Below are 25,697 nucleotides of genomic sequence, written 5' to 3'. Positions count from 1 at the left end.
TAAGATTATACAACGCTCACAATCTAACGTTTCAGAGATTCCAGAGTCTAGCGGAATCACAGAACAGGGTCGCCATGTGTAAAATTGTTGCTTTAATTTGTTCTGAAAGCGGTACTGATGGGCAATAAAAGAGGGTTAAAAGCTGTGAGCTCTCTGAGGAAGTTAACCTTGCATTACTGCGCAACTGTTTCACCAGGTATCCAGTCTAGCTTACCAAATTCTCAACCAGACTAACATTAATTATAATCTTTTAGTACTCATCTTATGATAACCGGTGATATATATATATATATATATATATATATATATATATATATATATATATATATATATATATATGTATATATAAAGAGAACTTAAATAAAAAGAAATAAATCAGTTTATATTTGGTCATTTATTTTAACATTGATCATTGTTTCGTTAAAATTTCAGCATATCAAACTTGATTCATAACTAAACTTGTGCCTTATTTAGGATTGTGTAAACGTGAGTTTGTAATCCTACGGAACACATCAAATAGGGAGCCAAGATTGGGAGACTACATACAACACTGCATTCATAAAATAACACACGAAGAACGTTGAAACATATGCAAGAGGAAATTAACCACAACCAACCGATTCAATTTTCACCCAAAGAAGTTACTTTCGTAGTGTAATCCTGTCTGTCATGAAATTACCACACACTGGTATACTAAATTCATACTAACTCTCTGTGAAATTTTCCCGAAAAGAATAGCTGAGGTCTACATTGATGTTTACACCACATGCTTCACGTGGTCAACTTGGTTTACACAAAGAGTGTAACTCCACAATAATTTTGATAATTAAAATAAATTACATCGAAACGCAATTTACAAAAGAAAAACCTCGAACTGGTTACTATCGTCTTATTATTAACCTGAGGGGTCAAACAATTGTATAAGCACTTGGTACTGGTCTCACAAAGTACACCCCATGTGGGTTGAACATAAAGAAAAGTTGCTATATTGAAAAATATTGTCAAGACGAGACGTTATAATCTCACGCACATTCGCATTTAAGATTGGTGATCTTAGTTAGAGTTACTGATCAACACGTGGTTTCACTTTACTCACAAAGTAGTGACAAAGCAACTACCAGAAGATATTCTGAACTTCACACTCGAATTACACTGCGTTGCAATTTAAGATAACATTAGATATTGTAGAGCTAAACCTGAAATAAAGGTGATTAAATTTTCAGTTAGGCTGAACTTAAGAAATCCATTGTCCTACAGACTTAGGAGAGACGCGCTTAACTGGAGATCTTACCACTTCAGATGCTCGCCGCGGACAGACTGACCTGGGCTCCTACCGAGTGTGCTTAACCAATACAAACGGAAGTGACCAGAGAGGCAGCTTCATATACTAACATGACAAGGGACGGACAGGACCATACTAAGAATAGAAACCTCTCTGCTTTTAGAAAGCGTAGCTACCTATTCCGACATTGGTCCTACTGTTCTCTAGCAGACAGGCTTGTCTGCTACCATCAAGCATGCAACTGGAAATACATTTGCTCATTCATTCTCTCACACAGAAGGGAAGGGGGATGACAGTATCTTATCATATACAGTATATAAAAGAAAGCGGATGTAGGTTTCGTAAGAGACTGTGTGACATGAATTACATATAAACTGCGTTTTAAAGTGTAGTAGTGTGACAGATAGTTCTTGTTTATGTGTAAGAGTAAAACGTTTTACTGCTCAGTCTCCCCCCAGATAGTCAGAAACACCACAGTAAATTTAGAAGAGGAATTTATGCCGTAAATGACAACATATTTAAGAAATTAACATGAAAGGAATCCAACAGAGACCTTTCAAGGGTAGCATCGAGAGCTTCATCAAACCAGTCTCAGGACTGAAGACTACAACAGCAACAACAATATTCTCAAATTTATAATAATGTTACTGACCCCTTGTCACTTACAGTAAATTCGTTGTAACTCTCTTGAAATGGTGAAATCTTCTTTGATGATGCACTTGTTGAAGAATTACAATTAGAAACATCGTTGCGAGGCGACATAATCTCTTGAACAGAAAGCTTACTAAACTTGTTTCCTCTAAATTGTCGTTTCTTGAAAATGCCTTTACGTGTCGTCATTTTCAATAAACACAAAAAAACACACGTAAAGAAGCACTGCAAACGTAAGTGTAACAACTACTCGCAATCACACTTGAACAAAACTAACCGCGTGTTTGAAAGCGTGTTGTTCACAAACAGCAGAAACAAAAGAATACCGACCGTTGCATTCCAAGGATAGCCAACACACTCGGGACTAAGAGAACATCCCTAACCTGCAATGTGTAGGGCATATAAAAATCTAAAATATATGCAGAAAAGTGGGTGACAGAAAAGTGGGCGAAGCACATAAACACACGTGGTAGGAAAATGCTCTTTAAATGCTCGAAAAAAATTTTTCAGCAAAATCCTTTTCAGAGTACTTAAATAAAACCTTAATCTATCGAAATATGATGAAATCCAAAAATCGATTTTTTTAACCTGAACCACGGCGTGGTCCCCTTAAGTTAGATTAAGTAGCGTGTAAGCCTGGGGACCGATGTTGATCCCATAGGAGCTTACCACGAATCTCCGAATTTCAACCGATCTTAATCCCACAGAAAACGTATAAAGGCAACTGAGAACAGAGAGTAAAATGCAGCAACTATCCCCGAAGTCCGGTGTGTGTGTTGGGGGGGGGGGGGGGGGAGGGGGGTTGGGAGAGGGGGGGAGGGTCTACGGGTTGTAATCCATTACGCGTGGCAGCTGCTGGATATGGCGTAGCTGAAGGAACTTGTGAACTCGCTGCCTCGCTGAACTGAGACCTTATCAAGGCTAGAGACAGTGTTACACGTTATTAGCATGATGTCCTCTGGTTGTGATTAATTTTTTTTACGTGTGCACATTTAGTTACAGACGTTCTAGGTCGTTTGTTACATTACACAAGCACTCATGATTGCAACTCTTGATAATTGATTTATTTTTTATCTTTGTTACTGAGCTTCACGCTCGAATTACACTGCGTTGCAATTTACGATAACATTAAGATTCACATAACAAAGTAAACTACTAGGCTGTAGAAAGTGTACCACATTGAACGGAGTGAACGATGAGTGCCAAAAACGTAATGTTGGGGCAGTATGACGAGCCCGAGTGAGACAGGTTGGCGTTTACGTGCGGAACAGGTTTGGCCCGAGATCTCGGACTAATCTGTGCTAGCGGAGGGAGAGGGGAAGGAAAGGGGGGAAGGAGGGGACGTTGGCATAACGTGTGACGCATTTGGCGTCCTTTGGCGTTCAGTCGAATCCGTGTAACGACGGGCGCCACTGCGGCAGCATGTGGTGGCCGCTGCTGCTGCTTCTGCTGCTCATGTTTCACTCATCGGCAGGTGGCCTGGGTGCTAAACGCATCAACTTTGCTCAGCTGACGTGTGACAACGTACACGACAACAATACTGATGTGCTCCAAGGCTGTCGTTTTAGCGTCATCTCCAGAGATGACCTACAGGTATTTCACCAGTTCCCAATTACAAGGCACTGCTGCAATACTGCCTCTGCAATTTGAAGTGAAAGTGATAGTGAGTGTGAGTGTGTCAATTAAACTCAGTTAGGTGCATCATTCTCGTCCATATCAAACGGATATATTTTTTGAGTGGGTTGGTGATGGTCGGTGCAGTGGAAGTAGATGTGTCGTCTGGTGTTGTTGGCTAAGAGACCGACGGGGATATGGTCAGCTGCCTAACACGAAGCAATGTTCTTCCTGTGCATGTGATGGTCGCTGTCCTTGCGTTGTGTGATAGGTGCGTCTTCTGTATATCTGCTGGCTGCAGGTACGTACATAACGCGATGTCATGTTTGTGTTGCATCATGATGAGAGAAGGAAGAGGGTGAACGAGGACCAAGAGAGTTGCCGAATTAAAATCACGACTCGGCAGAAGGACCATTACTTACTGTGCCATGTGTCCTCATTCCATAAGAAATTGCAGAGAGTTGAAGTTTAATTCGCAACATGGTACTATATATTTTGGCCAATAACTTTAAACCACTGCCACTCCTCTACTTACTGAGTAAGGACTGGCGTTGAAAATTTTTCCGCCATCAGGATCCAAACCAGATTTCTCCGCGTCGAACGCCACAGCACCTTAGCCACCTTGGCTACGTACGCAAATGTTAGATTGTACTCGACAGGTCTAGCCAACGAGATGTACACGGCAATTACGACAGCACGTTTCTTTCTTGTGGCAAATATTGTTAGCTGGCCCTCAAGATAAGAAAACTGAGATGCTATATCGATAAGTAGACAAAGATTATTACATTTATTTTGGGTGCACCGTGCGAGTTGACGAAGTGGCTAGCACACTGGACTCGCAGTCGGGAATAGGACGGTTCAAATCCGCGTACAGTCATCCAGAGTTTGGTTTTCCGTCTACAGGCTACCTCTGAAATGTTTACTTTGAAAGGGCATGGCCTGTTTCGTTCTTCCTCCTTGAAACATTCCAAGCTTGCGCTCCATGTCTGATGACCTCGGCGGGACGTTAAACCCTAACCTTCCTTCCTTCTCTCCTATTTTGGGTGTAGCAACTGCAAAGCGGATAAGCAATAGGGGCCCGCAAGATTGATTTACGTAGTTTCAAACATGTGCCTGTCACTCGAGAGTCAGCGTTTGTTCGTTCGTGGCTTAACATAAAATAACACGTTCACCTTGGCGTACGCTACGTGCGGCGGGGAACGTCCGCGTAAATATACTGGGCTTCCTGTTCCGCTCATTTGCGGAACCCTAATTCGCAGACGATTATACTTGACGAGTTGTCTCGGTGAAATCCAGGGCTATCCGTGCAGAGCGATGACTGTATAAATCTACTTGTAGCGAAGGCAAATGCTGTTAGAACGTTAGGGTATTCTACGAGAGAAATTGCATATCAAACACTGACACGACCGATTCTTGATTAGTGTTTATTTGTTTTTTCGTCATTTACATTGTAATGTTTCTAATGCTTTATGTTTAATTTCTGGACAAGGTATGCGAAGAACAAGGCTAAAGGAAATGAATTACCACTGTGTGAGTGAAAATGTGAAGTTAATTACATTTATATGAGTACGTTTCACTGTGTTTCACATTCTTTTAATACGAGCTTTCGTAATAATACGCAAAGACATTATGATCTTGTTATAAGAACAAATGTGTACACCACATCAGGTGTTCAGTTTTTGACAAGTAATATGACTGTTCATATGCAAAGCGAAATTGACCACTGGATATAGCGAGAGGCGGAGTCGCCATTATACAAGGACGAAGGATGTACTGTGCTTTCACTAGAGAAGCCATTATAAAAGGATGCGGGGTGTTCTTTGTGATCACTAGGGGGCCTCTACGACGTCGAAAATGAACAAGTTATTGGATGTCACCTGATTAACGAACACTTACAACGCTGCCCAAGGGGACAGTCGATGACGTGAGTGTGAAGTGCAAACGTTAAGGAACAATCCCAGCTAAACCAAGATCAAGCACATGTCATGCACTTAGGGACGTGGACCATCGGGCATTGTGGAGCTTGGTTTTAAAATATCGCACGTAACCTTCCGAAAAAATTATTCTTGAGTGTCGAAGTACTATCAACAGCCCAGTTAGCACAAAGTAAGTAGGAAGTACAGTGGTCGAGCAGCTCCTCATAAGCCACAGATTTCAGTACTCAACGTTAAGCTACACCTGTGGCGGTGCAAAGAACGACAGCACTGGCAGTGGATGAACGGTAAGAGTGATTTGGAGTGATGCATCATGCTATACGCTCTGACAATCCAATAAAAGGGCTTAGGTCTGGCGAATGCTTGGAGAGTATTACCTGCCATCGTATGCAGTGCCAAAAGTGAAGTAGAGAGGAGGTGGTGATGCGTCATGGCGGTGTTTTTCTTAGGTAGTGTCTGCTCCCCTTAATGCGTCTACTATGAATACGTTACATGTGGAAGGATACAAACGCAGCACTGTGTACTGTATACGGTAGAGGAACTGTTCTCAGGCGATAACTGATTGTATCAGCATGAGAATACATCCTGTCATACTGCAGTATTTGTGAGACAATGGTTCAGGGACAACAACAGACTGCTCTGTATTGTTCGTATCATCATACACTATGTTTGACAGTTGCGTCAACAGAAGACGCACAATGGTTTTTCGAGATATTTCCATGTGGTCAACGTGACAGATTTACACAAAATTATCTATAATCGTAAATGTGAGATGCTACAGGAAGAACCATTTACACAATTCACGTACGAACCAAGAATTATAATTCTTCCTGTCACCGAAATGTCTTCCATTGATCACGACGATAATACGAGAAACTGCTGGTAAAGAAAGTGTAGGACTGAGATCATTTTTGACAGTAAGCGAAGTTGAACCTGTCATTTCGTCACAACAAATGAACATAAGCACTTATGTTGATGATGCTTTGCCGTCTTCAGGGTACGGGTACAAACGCATATTTCGTTAGGACGTACGAGACTATTAGGTAAATCTTTCAGAAGCCAAAATGGAAACGAGATTGTGAGCATTTTTGTTTTCATTTCAGGTCACCTGCATCATACTTTCCGTACACACTGGGTCAAGTGACCTCGTGAGTGCGTATAGGACGAAACTGTTAGACACACTGACGTTCCGCATTCTGCCTCCAACACATATGGAGCAACAAGGAGTATACTGTGCCTATCTCCAGTCCGTGCATCTCCGTAAGTGGTACGTTCTAGACAGTATTAAGATTAATATGTTGACTGTGAGTGAAAAACTGTAACTCTGGTTCTAAACTATAATGAAAGCTATTTACACACAACTTACTTGGTACCAACAAAGTACCTTCCGAATTTATGCACTGCTTGACAGTTGCTAAGGAGCAACTGACACTTCTGAGGAACAACTGCCAGTTTCTGTGGAGCAGCCAACAATTGTTACGGTACTCCCAATCAATGATAGTAAACGGAAATGCAGTGGGCGTGGGGGCTTATTAACTTCAAAGAATCCTCCGCACGAGCGCTGTGTATGAATTCGACAGTTCATGCAGTACGTTGTCTGACGAAGGCTGTTGTGGAACCGATTACTGCGATATCATGTCGTACGGCAACACATTTACAAGAAATGATTGAAGTACTTAGGATCGTGGAATAGCAGTTGAACGGTTCGAAGCCGGTCAAAGTGTCATTACTGTGGCCAAAGTAATTGCTGAGTCCAAAAGCGTCATCTCGCGCTTAAGAAAGGACACTGAAAGTGCAAATGGTTTGCAAAAGCATGACGTTGGTATAAGACGGACCACCATACCGCAAGAGGACCGATACATAGCCTTTATGGCGAAAAGAAACAGATATCTCACTCCTAGGCAGATCGCTATCCGTATACGTCTCTCTGCCACAGCCATTTCGCAGCGATTAAATCAGTATGGTTTGTATTCTTGGAAGCCTGTTAAACTCATCCCACATGAACCACTTCATCATCGAGGAAGAGTTCGTAGGTGCAGAGAGTATGTTGGTTGGGTTAGCGACAGTGGTTCAAAGTGATGTTCTCGAACGAGTACAGCTTCGTTGTGGCACGTGATTCTGGCCATTAGTTAGTGTGGAGAGAGAGGGGAAAACGTTATAGACCACTGAATATTGATGTCATCGGTATGGCCTAAGCGTTATGGTATGGGTAGGCGTTATGAACAATGAGCAAATACCGCTGCGTATCTCTGAGTGAGGTCCCTTTACGGCACAGCGTTATTGTGCGGAGATCACTCTGGATCACGTCAGTCTTTTACACACTGGAAACTGAAGATATTGAACGTGTGGAGTGGTCTGTTTACTCTGGACCTAAACGCTATAGAGTATGAAAGGGATATTCTTGGTAGAAGTGTTTCTCAGCGTCACCCCCTCCCAGAACTGTGTACGAAACGGAAATCTCTTTGATAGAGGAGTGGGCCAATATCACCCAAGGACTGCTCAACAGTTTGATAGCCAACATTAGTGACAGGAGTAAAATGTGCATTAGTGGCCGAGGAGGGCAAATTTCTTACTGAGGGTCCGATATCGAACTTGATGTTGGGAGCCTGCGTGGATCAAACATGAATGCTATTTATGTCTGTTATCCTGTTTTTCCGCAAGGAGAAATGTGTACCATTTTTCATTGCAGATGTTTCTCAGCGTATATTATGTATGTATTGTGTTCCATGTCGTCTGTCACTGTCTGTGATTATTCCACGACGTCTGCATTCCTTAACAATTGTCAGCGAGCATATATCACTTCTTGAATGTACGATGCCAAGGGGGGAAGGGGGGATATTTACATGCTACAAAACGTTTTCCGTCTGATCATATTAAAGATTACACAGTTGTATTGCATTTGTATTGATGCCGTTCAATAAGTGTTAAAATTTACACGTACGAATCTGTTTGTACTGTCAAAGTCACCTTATTGTATCTAGCGCATGGGAATTTCCTCTATGTTGAAGCCCAATGTCGTTTGATTTTTACCACCGTATTCAGCATGCAAGATGAAATAATAAGTTTCTATGTGTTTCTTGGCTCGTATTGCCTCGTGGGCTCTCTGATCTTTGACAGTAAGGTCCCTAGGGATGTAGAATGTCTTTCTTGCAGTATCTCCATTGAAGGCATTGAAAGTTTTTTGTGATGCTTTAGCAATGGAAGAATAAACCCGTGACTAATTGTCTGGTTCTGATATAACTAATCTTTCCCACATTCGTAAATCTGTCTTTATAAGAACCGCAGATTGACGATGAATGGAGTGGGTCGAATGAAGGATTTGTCAACAACTTGCGTCGTGAGTGTATTACATTGTCCGTCTATGAACGTGCACTGACTGGCTCATGTATAGAATTATGTGGTCGCCCCACCTCTAATCCCGTCGGGTAGATACTCCCAAGTACTTGACAATTGCCATAGATTTCAACCAGAAGCCCCTCACGCCCTATTCTGAAAAGAATAGAACTCTTATGTACAAAGCAGCTGCGACGTCTGATCCTAAACTATGTGTCATACTGTGAAATAATTTTGTAGCCATCTTTACTGGTACAACTGAATTCTGTCTGCAAAATGGGAAGTGAACAGAGTTAATAGTAATGATGAATTAAAACGTCATGCTTAATTCTGAAGTTTTACCGCAAGAGCAACGAACATTTAGTAAGCGATTGATTCTTTTCCAAACATTATTGTGCGTAGCTATAAGCGCGAACAGGTTTAGGGGAGGTTCATGTGTAAAGTTTCTTGAATGTGGCCAAGTGTTCTCATTATCAATCACATTTATTTATTTTTTAATTATCGTATGATGATACAGAGCTTGGATCAAACAGATAATTTTAAGAGTGTATAGTCTAAGAAATGACAAGCAAAATACAGGTACAGAATCAAATGTCCAAAGTACTATGCCAATGACATATACGAATCACATAAAGAGTATAGTCTGGGTAATTTGTGAGCCCTGAGTTACGCTGCTTGAGTTCCTAACTTCAATACTTAACTTACCGTGTTTAAACTTAAACGTAAGATTATATCATTTAGTGAATAGATCATAACAGCATTTTAGATTTTTAAGTTTGGTCAATAATAATATGAAATATGAAAATCAAATTTTTGTTGCCTCTGTAAGGCACTAGAAATACAACCTACAACTGGGATTGGATGATCGATATATTCGTTTAGTAATGTGGGAGAGATGAGTGACTTCTGATGCTGCATTCAGACAATATGGTCTATGTACACACGCTACATTATACATATGTATGTTAGCCTCATCTACATTCCATACACCTGGCATTGATGGTCTTGAAGTCTTCCTGCATTTCGTAACATTTTCCTAATGGCGTAACTCCGAACAGGTGCATAGAGCTAAAAACAATGCAAGGCAGATATTTCGTATGTATGATAGTGAACAGTAACGGTCCTATCGCACTCGCTTGGGGTACACTGGACGCTAGTCCAGCTTCTGAAGATGTACTGCGTTCTCTTTTCTTGAAAGTCTTAAATCGCATAACGGCCTCAGCTATTCCACAGAATGTATTTCGATTATATTAGATGACAGTGCAGAACGGTACTGAAGATTTTTCAGAAGAACTTCACGAGATGGATTGCGTCTGAACGAAACCTTATACCTAGCGAAGTATTTTCTCTATGGACGATACATTTTTCCAGGTTCGATAGCAGATCGTTGAAAACACGTGGACCTAAACCGCCAAGCATCTGATCATTGTAGTGAATGTTGCAATCACGTCGCACTTCGTTGTTAATGTTATCAGTATTTCATTATTACACGATGACTCTCTTTTCTCTTAATATTGGGCACCTCAATGAATTGGTTGCACCATCTCTGTTGCGGTAAATGTAATGTATTGCGTACATAAAACATACATACGGAACGTATTATTTAATTTGTCTGGGGCGCATTCGTTACCATTGTGTGGCGCAGAATGTATTTTCAGAAAAGCCCAATCGACTTATCGGATCACTGGAAGATATTGTCTTCTAATGTTGTACAACATTTTCTGAATTCATTCAGTCTTACTCTCTGAACTCAGCAAGGATACAACGTCATAACATAGAAGAAAGAATGAGGATTTATATATATTGGATTGGTGCATAAGCCTGTAGTACTTTTCCATAAGTTTAAGAAACACAACAGGTACACACAACAGATACTTTAGTCATAAATAATATAGTCACCTTCAGAATCTTAAACACGACAAGAGCCATGTTCGGGGCGCATTTTTCATCCGGAAAGGAAGTTCGTTGAAGGTGGTTAGATAGAGAGCGGAAAACGTGAAATCCTCAAAGCGAAAGATCACGTGAATAAAGTGGCTCGGAATGACTTCCCAACTGGGAAGTTGCATAAAAATAGTGAAAGTTGGTATTTTCTGGCTCGTTGCCTACAGAGAAGGAAAGGCTCGTTGCCTACAGAGAAGGGAGGATACCCCAGGATATTGCGAGCTCTTCTTACGGAACGATTGCACTCCGGAGCTATGTTAATTCTTGCTAATGCAGTACATCAGTTTAATTCGAGGTAAACATTTGGAAACCCATAGCTCTAACCATATTTTGAAAGGCAAAATATATCCTGTAGGAATAATCCCGACGTTTAGGTTATGGGAACCATGTGAATGTTTCTCTGCATGTTGTCGAGGTATATAACATTCACCAGTTTGAGCCATCAACAGAAAACACATGAAACTTATAACATGTGCAAAGTGGTGGCCGAACTTTCAGATGAATATTTAAATAGTGCAACTGGAGCTCTGTACATTACATACTGCAAATCCACTGGCTATGAAGCAACTAAAGACATTTACACCGTCGAGGATTGTGTTAATGATAATGTGTCATTAGATTAATATTTATCTTATTAAGAAAAGTCAGAAGGTAAAATTCCTTCGATAAAGATAAATCATGGAAATTTTTGATGAACTAAGGTGGTTGTTACATATACAAAGAATAAGATCGATGTTTTAGTGAAAATATTACCAGTATATTGCAAATCAGGCTAACTTTGAAAATGAAATTCAAGGAAAAAGAACAATTTTATTCAGTAGTGGAAAACGTACTGAGGTGACTACGGCGTCCATGCCTGTGCCATCACAATCATACGCAGCAATTTCTGTGATCCGTCTAATCCAATGGCTTCCAACCTTTCTGAGACCGTTACCAGTGAAAGCAATCGGATTGTAACTAGTACGGCATCAAAATTAGCACCTAACTGAATTTTAGAATGAAAAATAATTTTCCTTGAAAATTGCATTTTTAAAATGACAAAAGGTTAACGATATTCAGTTTTTGTAGGTGTTTCATCAAACCATCAGTAATGAGTCAGGGAGACAATTGGTACTGCTTTGTTTTATAGAACGATGAAACAATTCTCAGGGCACCGAAAGTTATACCTACAACTGCTTCGCGAAAATGAAAGTTCACTATCCACAGTGACGGCAGACACTTCATACAAAACTTATTTCTCCTGCACCTGTCCTCCTTCTTGCGACACTAGCTTCACCGACACCCTGCGCCTCCATGTAAAATATACCGAGTTAAAATGCGTGCACTATACTTACTGTTGTAAGTCACTTTATTGCAGGGCTGCTTACGCCTGAACTAGCGGGAACTGGAAGACATCAAGCAGCCAATGGTATTATCTGACCCAAGCCACTAATAATAATAATAATAATAATAATAATAATAATGAAAGTAGTAATGGTGATGATAACGTGCAGCCTCTTCACCAACGTAATAATCACTCCACAGTTACGTTGTATTTTGCTGTCAGTTAGTTCATTTATCACTTATGAAATGAATAATGAAGCAATTTATGGTCCATTGCGAGAAGTACCTACTACTCGGAGAAGGCATTTTCATGAGATATTTAAGTATATAGTCTCATTACTATCGTCATATATGCATGGTAAAAAGTATACGTGTAGTAGGTACACTATGTAAAGAAAAAAGATGGATGTTATTCATACATTTGTTTAAGAAGCTCTAATCGGCATCACAATGTGTCACGCCTTAATACAAGTGTTTAAAAATTACATTTTCCTGGCAAATTATGTAGTCAGTATTACAGTCTTACAAAATAGTGGTAACAATAGTGATCTTTTACAAAACTTCAGCTTCATGGCCGAACTACAGTAGAACTATTTTGAGTTACCCCTCAGGAAATTTCATTTTAGTCCTCCGGGGGAAATTACCCTCAAGTTGGAAACCACCGTTACCTACGTTATTTACTTATCTTCAAGAATCGATCGAACAATTTGCACCATGTGTGAAAAGTTCAATATTGGTTCAAATGGCTCTGAGCACTATGGGACTTAACTTCTGAGGTCATCAGTCTCCTAGAACTTAGAACTACTTAAACCTAACTAACCAAAGGAGATCACACAAATCCATGCCCGAGGCAGGATTCTAACCTGCGGCCGTAGCGGTCGCGCGGTTCCAGACTGTAGCGCCTAGAACCGCTCGGCCACTTCGGCCGGCAAAAGTTCAATATTCTGCACAAAAAGTCTTCTGGTAGACACATCAAAGTCTAGTAAAAGTATTACTTTTTTGTGAGACACGCTTTTCTTCCGCTTAGTGAAACCAAGCCTCATCTCATTCTAAATCCCTGATCATGTCATAAAAATTCTGAATCATTATCAGTAGCATTTAGAACGAAAAAAAGCATGAAGTGTATAAGCGGTACCACGACCAGTTGCACTGGTGAAGTTGAAGTCAGGGGATCTGTACTGGGTTACTCTTCGTGCTTACACATTCAAGTATGAGTTTAATAGTATTATAATTAGTACTGAAAACTGCTGAAACGATTGAAGGAAATCATAGAGTAGCAGGCACCATTTAGAGCATCACCTGAAGCTTTTAGCTGTCATAGCAACGTTGTGTATGGACTGCTTGCTTCTGTAACGCTTGCTTCTGCATAATGTTGCTCTTCAAGTGACAATTATACCATTCTCAAAAACTCTACATTGTTTAGACATAAATAATTTAACACTTGGTAAGAATCCATCTATGCTATGCAAAATCACCAAGTTGATTAGAAAATGAATATCTGTTTTGCGCATTGGCTGCTTTTTATGAACTGAAGATAAGTGCCCTTCGTGGTATTAGCGTTAGTCCTGACAATAATCAAGACGTGGCTCTTGCAGCACATTACGTTCGCATACTGAGCAACTGAGGGAATGTTATTTCTTTCTTTCTGCCAGTTTTGTCCTCAATTTGCACTTTGTTCTTACTGACTAAACTGGATGTATCAATTACTACATATTTCGACATTTTAAATTGTTTTAATTAACTTCCTTCATCATTACTATGACAGTATCCTTATACTTGTACATTAGTACAAATCAACATTACTTCTAGATTGTTTCACATATTTTGCTTATAGGTTATTGTGTCAGAACAGTTCTTCAATCGTGCTTTTCTCAGAAGATAAGTCGTTTGCTCTTTCCAGTCTACTCTTTGTTCAATGCTTCAGAAAATCAAAAGAACGTATTAGGAGAAGTTTCTCCGAAAGTAACTGCAATCTCACATATGAGGAATACCATATAAACTAATGACTGAAAAGATTAAGGAATCTACTATCATTTCTGCAATTCCTAAAGAGAATGACTCAATGACGGCTGGATGGAAAGAGTCAGCAGAATATCCGCTAACCGCCCTATTTCCTGGTGATAGCACCAACGCAGAAACTGAAATACATACAAAACGTAGAAGAGAACAAGATAAACAACACGATGATCAGATGCTGGCTACACCTTTCGCCCAAGAAGAAGTTTCTGTAGCAATTTCCAAACACAAAACTGGAAAGGCACCTCGTCCGGATGGCCTGTGCCCTCAAGTCGTGCAGATAATAGGTCCACTGATAGTGCCATATTTGGCAGCATTACTAAACGACGCGTTGCGAATAGGCAGGATTCCGGCAATATGAAAAACAACTAGAGCAGTAGTGATTAAGAAGGGAAGGATGTTGTTGTTGTTGTGGTCTTCAGTCCTGAGACTAGTTTGATGCAGCTCTCCATGCTACTCTATCCTGTGCAAGCTTCTTCATCTCCCAGTACCTACTGCAGCCTACATCCTTCTGAATCTGCTTAGTGTATTCATCTCTTGGTCTCCCTCTACGATTTTTACCCTCCACGCTGCCCTTCAGTACCAAATTGGTGATCCCTTGATGCCTCAGAACATGTCCTACCAACCGATCCCTTCTTCTAGTCAAATTGTGCCACAAACTCCTCCCCAATTCTATTCAACACCTCCTCATTAGTTATGTGATCTACCCATCTAATCTTCAGCATTTTTCTGTAGCACCACGTTTCGGAAGCTTCTATTCTCTTCTTGTCTAAACTATTTATCGTCCATTTTTCACTTCCATACATGGCTACACTCCATACAAATACTTTCAGAAACGACATCCTGACACTTAAATCAATACTCGATGTTAACAAGGATAATGACTCGGTATTACCGAAAAGCTGTAGATCTATTTCCTAAGTGAACGTGTTGGTCAAAGTTCAGGAGCGTCTGCTCTGTATCCGGTTGTAGGCTCACACTCAGCTCATGGGTCTAAACCACTGTCAATATGGATTCATAACAGGAAAGTGTATAGACGAAGCAGTTAACAGAGCTTTCATGTTGCAGAAAATTCGACAGCGAAGTATGCAGTCGCGCTCAAGATTGACATCGCAACCGAATTTGATAATCTTTGGTGCCCTGCAATATTTGCATGCCTCCGAGATCTGGGTGTCCCCAGATGTCTGTGTAACAGCTCTGTAGATTGTTGTAGCGGACGTAGCGTCCAGTGGATTGCGGAGCAAAGAAAGGTAATCAAAAAAATTACCAAGAGTGGTCCTCAAGGCTCCATGAGTGGTCTATTGTACTCGAATTTTATTACTGAGCTCATATTACATCTATTAGATGGGACACATACCACTGAAGCTGCCGATGCACAAGCACATGATATATTAGCAGTTGTGTCGGCAGACTCTAATGCGAGACTTGAGGTGAAGTCGAGACGTGTCAGCTCAGGTGCAGCATTGGTGCAAGGGCAACAAAGTGACTATACCAGTTCATAAAACAGCAAACATACTTCTGATGCAAAGATTTTGTCTTGCCAGAAACCCGTCCCTGAGGCTTGACGGAATCCCTGTAAAACGCAGCACTGTTTTTAGATGTTTAGGTATTCTTCTTGACGAGGAAAAAAACTTTCTAGAAAACGTACAATTTATTAATCAGAAAACAGCTCAAATTATGCATAAGTTTGCTCGTGCTGGCACTGCTGAGGGTAAATTACCGCTGCGTGTTGTACGGTCATATGACGAAGCTATCTTCAGCGCCATAGTGGGCTTCGCTGCCAGCATTTGCGCGCATCGCCTTTTTTTTTCTGTCATCAGACTGGTTTGGTGCTGCCCATCACGAATTACTCTTCTGTGCCAACCTCATCATCTCAAGGCAGCACTTGCAACCCACGTCCTCAAACTATTTGCTAGATGTATTCCCAACTCCCATAAACTGTCCCTTCTCCTTATCAGTGTTTTCCACATATACCTTACCTCTTCGATTCTGCGCAGGACCTCCTCTTTCCTTACCTTACCAGTCCACCTAATTTTCAACATTCGTCTGTAGCACCACATCTCAAATGCTTCGATTCTCTTCTGTCAGGTTTTCTCACAGTCCATGTTTCACTTCCATGCAATGCTTTACTCCAGAAGTACATTCTCAGAAACTTCTTCCTCAAATTAAGGTCTATGTTTGATACTAGAAGACTTCTCTTGTCCAGGAATGCCCTTCTTCCTATTACTAGTCTCCTTTTGATATACTCCTTGCTCCATACATCATTGGTTATTTTGCTGCCTAGGTAGCAGAATTCCTTAACTTCATCTACATCAGTGACCATCAATCCTGATGCTGAGTTTTTCGATGTTCTCATTTCTGCTACTTCTCATTACTTACTCATTAGACTGTTCATTCCATTCAACAGCTTACGTAATTCTTCTTCACTTTCACTCAGCCGGCCGGAGTGGCCGAGCGGTTCTAGGCGCTACAGTCTGGAACCGCGCGACCGCTACGGTCGCAGGTTCGAATCCAGCCTCGGGCATGGATGTGTGTGATGTCCTTAGGTTAGTTAGGTTTAAGTAGTTCTAAGTTCTAGGGGACTGATGACCTCGGAAGTTAAGTCCCATAGCGCTCAGAGCCATTTTTGAACTTTCACTCAGAATAACAATGTCATAAGTGAATTGTGTCATTGATATCCATTCACCTTGAATTTTAATTCCACTCCTGAGCCTTTCTTTTATTTCCATCCTTGCTTCTTCGATGTACAGACTGAACCCTTTTTAATCCGAGCACTTCGTTCTAGGTCGTCCGCTCTTACGATTCTCTCTTGGCTCTTGTACATGTTATATATTACTCGTTTCTCTCTCTATTGCTTACCTCTGTATTCCTCAGAATTTCAAACATCTTGCACATTTAACATTATCGAAAGCTTCTTCCAGGACGACAAATCCTACTACTGTGTCTTGATTTTTCTTTAGGCTTCCGTTATTAATAGCAAAGTCAGGATTGCCTCTGTGGTGCCTTTCCCTTTCCTAAAGCCAAACTAGTCGTCATCTATCGTATTCCCAGTTTTCTTTTCTATTCTTCTGTATATCATTATTGTCAGTAACGTAGGTGCATGTGCTGTTAAGCTGATTGTGTGATAATTCTCATGCTTGTCAGCTCTTGCAGTCTTCGGAATTGTGTGGATGATGTTTTTCCGGAAGTCAGGTGGTATGTCACCATACATTCTACACACCAATGTTAAAAGTCGTTTTGTTGTCACTTGCGACAATAAGTTTAGAAATTCTGAAGGATGTATCTGTCCCTTCTGCCCTATTTGATCTTAAGTCCTACAAAGCTCTGTTAAATTATGATTCTAATACTGGATACCCTTTCTCTTCTAAATCGACTCTCGTTTTTTCTTCTATCACATCAGACCAATCTTACCCTCCACAGAGGCCTTCAGTGTACTCTTTCCACTGGTCCACTCTCTCTTAGTGCATGCATTTAATAGTGGAATTCCCGTTGCACTCTTAGTGTTACCAGCCGTGCTTTCAGTTTCATCAAAGGTTGTTTTGCTTTCCTATATGCTGTGTCAGTCCTTCCGACATTCATTTCTTTTTCTATTTCTTCACATTTTTCATGCAGCCATTACGTCCTAGCTTCCCTGCACTTCCTATTTATTTCATTCATCAGTGACTTGAAATTACGTATTCCTGAGTTTCTCTGAACATTTTTGTACTTTCTTCTTTCATCGATCAACTGAAGTAATTCAGCTGTTGCTCGTGGTTCGTCGCAGTTACCTTCTTTGTACGTATGTTTTTGTTTCCAGTTCTTGTAATTGCCCTTTTTAGGGATGTGCATTCCTCTTTAACTGTACTGCCTACTAAACTGTCCATTTTTATTGTATTTATAGCCTTAGAGAACTTCAAACGTATCTCGTCAATCCTTGGTATTTCCCTATCCTACTGCGTACAGATTCTTCCTGACTAATCTTTTAAACTTCAGCCAATTGTTTATCACTACTACATTGTGATCTGAGTCTGTATCTGTTGCTGGATACGCCTTACAATCTATTATCTAATGTTGGAACTTCTTTCTGACCATGATGTAACCTAACTGAAATATTTCCGTATCACCCAGCCTTTTCCAAATATACGTCCTCCTCTTATGATTCATGAACAGATTATTAGCTATTACTACCTGAAATTTATTACATATCACAGTTCGTCTTTCTCCTCTTTCATTACTTGTCCCAAGCCAGTATTCTCCTGTAACCGCTTCTTCTACTCCTTCTACAACTATATTACAGTCCTCCATAAATATTAGATTTTCATCTCCCTTTGCTTACTGTATTACCTTTTCAATATGCTCTTATATATTCTCCATTTCTTCGTCTTCAACTTGAGACGTCGGCATGCATACCTGAACTACCGTTGTCGGTGTTGGTTTGCTGTCGATCCTGGTAATAACAACACATTCACTGAACTGTTCACAGTAAGGCACTCTCTTCCCTACCTTCCTATTCATAAGTAATCCTACTCCTGTTATCCTGTTTTGTGCTGCTACTGATATTATCCTATACTCATATGACCAGAAATCCTTGTCTTCTTTCCATTCCAATTCACTGACCCCTATTATATCCAGATTGAGTTTTTACATTTTGCTTTTGAGATTTTATAGCTTCCCTACCACGTTCAAGCTTCTGATATTTCACTCCCCGACTCGTAGAACTTTATCCTGTCGTTAGTCATTCGATATTTTTCTGATGATTACATTCCCCTTGGCAATCCTCTCCCAAAGATCTGAATGAGGATCTATTCCGGAATCTTTTTCCAATGGAGAGATCATTAGGACACTTTTCAATTACAGGCCACATGTCCTGTGGATATACGTTATGTATCTTCAATGCAGTGGTTTCCATTGATTTCTGTATCCTCATGCCGTTGATCATTGCTGATTTAGGGGCAGTTTCACAGCCCAAGGACAAGAGAGTGCCCTGAACCTCTGCCTTCGACTAGGCAGCTACAAAACAATACTGCAACGAATTCTGCGGAGCGTACTTCTGAGGAACACGTGTGCCTTTCGCACTGCATCGGTCCAGGGATTACGAGTGACTATCGGGGTATGTCCGATGGATATTGTGGTGCGTTACAGGGCAGCGCTGTATTTATTGGGGTGTTGACAATATGATCGTGTGTGCGATACCACAGGAAATAATATTATTGATAAAAGACAAGTATGAGCTTAGAAGTTAGATGAATAGCAATCTGACTGGGATACTGGAAGCATTGCAGACCGGGCTTACAAAATATTTCCAAGCACCAGCTGCAGGCTCAGACTGTGTGACATCATCCCTACTCGAGCTATGGTGCAAACTACTAGCAGGTCACGGTCCACATCTGAAACATTTGCAGCGGGTGGGACATAGTAACACACCAGTCTGTGAATGTGAAGAAGAAGGCCCCGCCGTTCATGTCGTTCTCAGATGACCCCGTTTTCCAGATAGAGAGCGACGGCAGACAGTCTGACTGCGATATGTAAACAACTGAAACTGACCAAAACTTATGAACTTCAGTTATTACGATTGGACATAGAATATCTAAAAGGCAACTGCGTAACTTTCGGTCTATAAGATAAAGTAGAAGCTCTGAATATCAAAATAACGTCAACAATGCACAAAAAGTGTTTCTTCTATTATAGATAATGATAGGCACACATAAATTCAATTAACAGAAACTTAAAAAAAATATATGTATTATATGTATATATGAACATTTAAAAAAAGAAAACGAAGGAAAGAGAGAAAGAAAGAAGGAGTGCTAACACCAATCCCCTAGGTATTCTTAGACACGAGGATCGCTGAGGCACACACATACCAGTAGGGGCTATGTAGAATAGTATGGCACCAACACATTTAGACTAAGTATTGTTGTAGTTGGTAGATAAAACTCGAGTTATTCCGAAACTGTCAGTTAAATATGTAGCAACATAAGCTGGTAACTATTCACTTGGACTTTGAATTAATTTATTTTGTATTTTTTTAAGTCATTCTGATTTTAAATTTTGCTTTTTTACTTTGATATTATAAATGGTTGCTGTTAACATAATTTACTGCTATACACAAATATAAATCAATTTGTGTCAACATGATTATTGAATACATATAACCTGTTTACAGTTTCCAGATGACAGGTCAAATATTTGTTGCCATAAATTACATTAAGTTGAATTGAAATTAAATTAAATTAAAACTAGTCTACTAATTCATGTCTCAATATAACTATTCATTCTAACGCGTTTTGTTTCATGCTAGTTCACATGTATTTTCATTTTAGTAATTCGCATTTTTTGTACAATTATTACATCATTAAGAAAATTTTTGGATATTTAGATATACAGTTTATAAAAATGTCGTCATTTATGCAAGATTAGTATGTATTGAAGGGCATGTGCCATAACTTACATCTACATGATTACAGGACGAAGTAGCTCAGCGCCAAATCACTTAAAGCTATGGTAAACGACGTATTAGTAGTTGCTTTGTTTTAATGAGCTACCGCTTTTGGGATTCTGTGGTAATTCCATTTTGACTGTAATGTAAGGGGTTTAGGAGGAATTCCTCAGTATTGCAGATGATTCGGGCCTCGTATTTTTAACAGTATGTGTATAGCACGCACTTACTGCCATATTACAGCACAGATATCGTGTGCTAATAGGCAGATCACGATGCAATTTTGGGACATACGAAGATGATAAATATGTTGTCGATCAAATGGGATCATTTGTCTCTCTGTCACTGGAAAATGCATAGAACTTGAGAAATCGTTTATGTTTCGTTGCCCATTAGTCTAATTCTTTAGGTTGACAAATATATTCAAATTCTGTCCCCACATGGAAATATGACGTAGTTTGCTGACTGCAGTTAGTCTGTAACTGTAGATGTAATTTAGCAAGCTTCAGTCTTTTTCAGAAGCTATTCCTATTTTCTTGCAGGTCCAAGGACATACCAGATGGCCACACGGTTGGGGTACTGGCAGCTGGTTTCCTCAGCTTCATCTCCTTATTCTCGGACGATAGTTATGGACACATCAACTTCACAAAGCAGTTTCCCGTTGCTAAGATCTACGTTCATTCCCACTGCCGTGGTTTATTCAGGTACAGTGTCAGATAGTTTTTTATCACAATGACTTCTGTAGAAACGTTATGCGGTATTTTTTAATTCTATTTCTTTGGGAAACTATGCTTTAGTTGTGATATTTTGTTGCAGCGTACGATTTTTACGACACTCTGCGTGCAACCGCGTCGTCCACATTGTCTTACAGAGAATTAATTCTTCCGCCTGCTTATATGCGTTGGCTCACCGAGGATATACTTCATTGAGAATTCTTACGATGGTACACGGTAACAGAAGTTTACCTTACATAAAAACGAAAAGTCAACAAAACTTTACATCCCTTCAGTTATATTGAGTAGACTGATCTTTCACATACCACTTTTGTATTAACAGGAAACTTAAATATGCATTTGTCTTCAGTGGTAAAAGGCTCTGGATTCGCTGTTGCCTCTTGCACCACATTAGATGCTGTTTAATTTCTTTCCATGAAATGGGTAACAGTTTTCTTCCATTTTTTACCAGTGTTAGGCATTTGCCTGTTACGTAGTCTTACTCAGTGCCTCTGTTTCTGTGGTTAGATTCTATTAGATTTTTCTTTTTCTTTCTTGGTCTACCTATTGATCTTTTCTCTGTTGGTAATAATTCATTATTACTTTGGTATTCTGTTTTCATTAACTGTTGTGACCAAAACACAAAAGTCATTGCTTTTATTTATACATAATTTGATCTGTTTGTTTACGCTTTTAGTCCTAGTTCTTGTCTGATTGTTATATTCCTTGTACTGTACTTAGCTGTACTCACACGTTTACAGCTATTATTGACCAAGTCTCACTATCAAAAAGTACAGACGATATTGCCATTGTTTTATCGAAGTTCATCAGAGTTTCTTTCTCCACCTTTTTATTGAGAATTTGAATGTGACCTTATTAACATAACAATATTTTCCAATTTTTTCCATTATGTCCCTTTCATTTGTGAAGGAGATGGTATTTCCAAAGACGCTAAATTCATTCGCTCTCTCTTCCTTCTTGACATCTTTCGCTCGGGACGGGCTATTGACTTTTAAAAATTTTGTTTTTAGGGCCACAATTGTTAAGTTATAGCTTTGACAGTGACATTTAATTTATAATTGTCTTTTTGATAGGTGTCCTGACTGTCAGCTATTAGAAACTGGTTATCAGCAAAGATTATTATAATTAGATGAATTAATTATTTAAGATTATAGAAATAAAACTCCATTTCTTTTAGTCATTGTCTCAAAATTTCATCAACACAGATACTACAATGTATGGGACACAAACTGCATCCTTGTCATAATCCTGAATTTGTTGTTCTTCTAACACTCTCTTTTGCATAAATAGCAGCTTTAGAGTGTTGTATTATTCGTAGTGGTGTGGTATCTCTCTCCTGACTAATATTCCTCGCAGTATTTTTCTATCTGCATTGGTAGGAACTTTCAAACAATAAACAGACATCAGAGGTGTTCCTCTATTAAATATTACAAATTTCCCGTTACTCATCTCATGACAAACGTGTCATCTGAGCAAGAATTACTCTTTCTGAAACCAATTTTCTCCTTCAACAAAATTTTTTATAATATTGCTGCGGCTCTTTATGTTTTTATCTACGAAAATATTCTATTTATAGTTTTGTGTAAAGGAATTCCCATATCATTCTCATTATTTTCTATCTCTCTTCTTAAATGTAAGTTTTACTATGATTAATTTCCAGATGTTTAGAATTTCTTTCGTTGTCCAGCATATGATCATGAAGGGAATGAACCAAGATTTAATAAAAGCAAATGCCAACTCAATCAATTGGGTGTTCGTGTTGTTACGTCCAGGTTTTTCATTTTTCTTAATGCATCCTCTAATTCTATCATTTCTAGTGTTGTGAGACTACCATAAGCTACTGTAGACTATTATATGTAAGTGTACACTAAGTTAGTTTTCCCATCATGTTTGGTCAGCTAAGATCATAATCCGTTACCTGTGGGTTAGGTGTGTTACACATCTATTGAGCGTTACTTCATTGTGGTGGCTTTACTTGCGTATGCGTTCAGTATCTTACTATAATCCACTAGGAACTGGAAGGAGTGAACCATCTACAAACTGAGTGAAGGTACATAAATGGCGGCGTAACCTGCGGAACTGTTTTCTACATAGTTATCCACTGGTCTGTCACTTAAAAATCAACAGTATTTGTAGCAAAACTGAAATTGGAAATATTTGATTGATGTTTTATTAAAAATAGTTGATTTGCAACGTGAAACAGAGTGATGTAATAAAAATAAAGAAATACAGATTTATCATATTGAAGTAGGAAACGCAATTTCTTCGGGAAAAGTAAAATTAAAAAAACGCATAACAAAAACATATCAAACATCACACGAGTACTTGGCCAAGTGCAATTAAAACATGTATCTCTTACTGCTAAACTGCTTTCACACTTATCAATAATACTAGGAAACTCGTGCTTTTCATAATGATATAATAGAACGTTCTTTTGAGTACTAAATATCAACAATAATTATAGAGATTTTGTTGTGTTTGTTTATGTGAGCTCAACTTGCATCAACTATAATTGCTTTGGTTTTATAAAAGCGCAGACGTTATGCATGCAGTTACTTTTATTACTTATTAAACGCAATTTTCATTTCGTAAGGACATAAGATATACACTAAACAACGTGCGGTTCTAATTACTTGTAAAATACACAAACGGAAAACAAAGAGAAGTCGTTGGCTCCCAGTTTCTCTCTGATACATTCGTTAATGTTTCTTTTCTACCAATGCTACTAATACTCCAGTAAACCTACCATTTACTCTGTCATTTATGTACTGTTCCAAAACTACCGAACACAGTTTTGGTGGAGCGCAACTGTAGTCATTGCTATTCTATACACTTACATTCTTGTTCTCTTCAGGTGTTACAACTTGTTCTCCAAAGTTTCTATTTGCTCCATACTGATTTGTTCAAAGCTTCTTATAGTAGTCTAAGTTACTTATCATTTCAATGTTCATATTATTTTTGTCTCTTTATTCAAGTACTTCATCATTTTATATGCCAATTATTGTCGTCCATGACTACCATTTTCTACTTCTAAGATGAATATCTCCCAGTTCTCCTGTTTAACTCAGTTTTCCATCTACAGAAAACCTACAGCCACAAGTAATGTTATCCATAGCTGATCCAACCACCTCCCTGCCGCCGTTGGATAAGCAGCTGCAGCAGCAAGTCGTATACTCCTAGCTCACTCATTTGTTACATAGTTTAATTCTTAATTTCTTTGCGTGTTTTTGGTACTTGCATTGTTTAATTCATAAATTTCGAGGGTATTATAGTATTTGAGAGTTGTAGCATCGCGTTTTAGTACCTGAATAGTGTAAATTCGCGTAGTCGTTTGTCTACTGTTTTGTTTTGAACGGCCAGTGTCGGTTGGTCGCAGTCAGTGTGCTCCCTGCCGCCGTTGGATAAGCAGCTGAGCAGCAAGTCGTATACTCCTAGCTCACTCATTTGTTACATAGTTTAATTCTTAATTTCTTTGCGTGTTTTTGGTTCTTGCATTGTTTAATTCATAAATTTCGGGCGTATTATAGTATTTGAGAGTGTAGCATCGTGTTTTAGTACCTGAATAGTGTAATTTCGCTTAGTCTCCTTCCGCCGCCGAGCAGTGTCAGCAGTGCGCAAGTAGCAGCATTACTGCATTTACTAGGCAATCTTGTATTTTAATAACCGTTTAAATTTTGTCGATTTGTTTGCGCTCTCTGTAGATTAGTTCAGACGTTCTTAGCAAAACAGTTTTTAGCATGGATAGGGACTGCAACTGCTGTGTTCGGATGCAGGCTGAGTTGGCATCCCTTCGCTCCCAGCTTCAGGCAGTGTTGGCTTCGGTCACACAGCTTGAGGCTGTTGCCAATGGGCATCACTGTGGGGGTCGGGATGGGGGTTTGTCGGGGACGGCCAGCTCGTCCCACGCATCCCCTGATCGGACTACGACTGTGGTTGCCCGGGATACTGCCCGCATTGAGGCTGATCCCTCACCTGTGGTAGAGTGGGAGGTCGTTTCAAGGTGTGGCAGGGGGCGAAAGACATTCCGGAGGGCTGAACGGAAAGCCTCTCCAGTTTGTCTGACGAACCGGTTTCAGGCTCTGTCTCAGGCTGATACTGATCTTCGGCCTGACATGGCTGCTTGTCCTGTTCCAGAGGTTGCCCCTCAGTCTGCAAGATCCGGGCAGTCGCAGAGGGTGGGCTTACTGGTAGTTGGGAGCTCCAACGTCAGGCGCGTAATGGGGCCCCTTAGGGAAATGTCAGCAAGAGAGGGGAAGAAAACCAATGTGCATTCCGTGTGCATACCGGGGGGAGTCATTCCAGATGTGGAAAGGGTCCTTCCGGATGCCATGAAGGGTACAGGGTGCACCCACCTGCAGGTGGTCGCTCATGTTGGCACCAATGATGTGTGTCGCTATGGATCGGAGGAAATCCTCTCTGGCTTCCGGCGGCTATCTGATTTGGTGAAGACT

At 39.9% G+C, this 25,697-nt stretch overlaps 1 protein-coding gene across 2 annotated transcripts in view; it reads left to right on the top strand.

The window, feature by feature from the left end:
• The first annotated feature begins 3,333 nt into the window (after positions 1–3,333).
• Positions 3,334–25,697, top strand: part of LOC124607495 (toll-like receptor 2 type-2) — a 134,729-nt gene continuing 112,365 nt past the window's right edge. For both annotated transcript variants that reach the window (XM_047139887.1, XM_047139879.1), the window contains exons 1-3: positions 3,334–3,526; positions 6,585–6,748; positions 21,055–21,216. In XM_047139887.1, the coding sequence (XP_046995843.1) occupies positions 3,356–3,526; positions 6,585–6,748; positions 21,055–21,216 (497 nt within the window). In that variant the 5' untranslated portion in view covers positions 3,334–3,355. The remainder of the gene's footprint in view (positions 3,527–6,584; positions 6,749–21,054; positions 21,217–25,697) is intronic.

Source organism: Schistocerca americana, chromosome 1 (genome assembly GCF_021461395.2).
Source record: "Schistocerca americana isolate TAMUIC-IGC-003095 chromosome 1, iqSchAmer2.1, whole genome shotgun sequence".
Classification (NCBI taxonomy): domain Eukaryota; kingdom Metazoa; phylum Arthropoda; class Insecta; order Orthoptera; family Acrididae; genus Schistocerca; species Schistocerca americana.
Note: the sequence above shows the minus strand (reverse complement) of the source record. Positions and strands in the feature narration are given on the sequence as shown.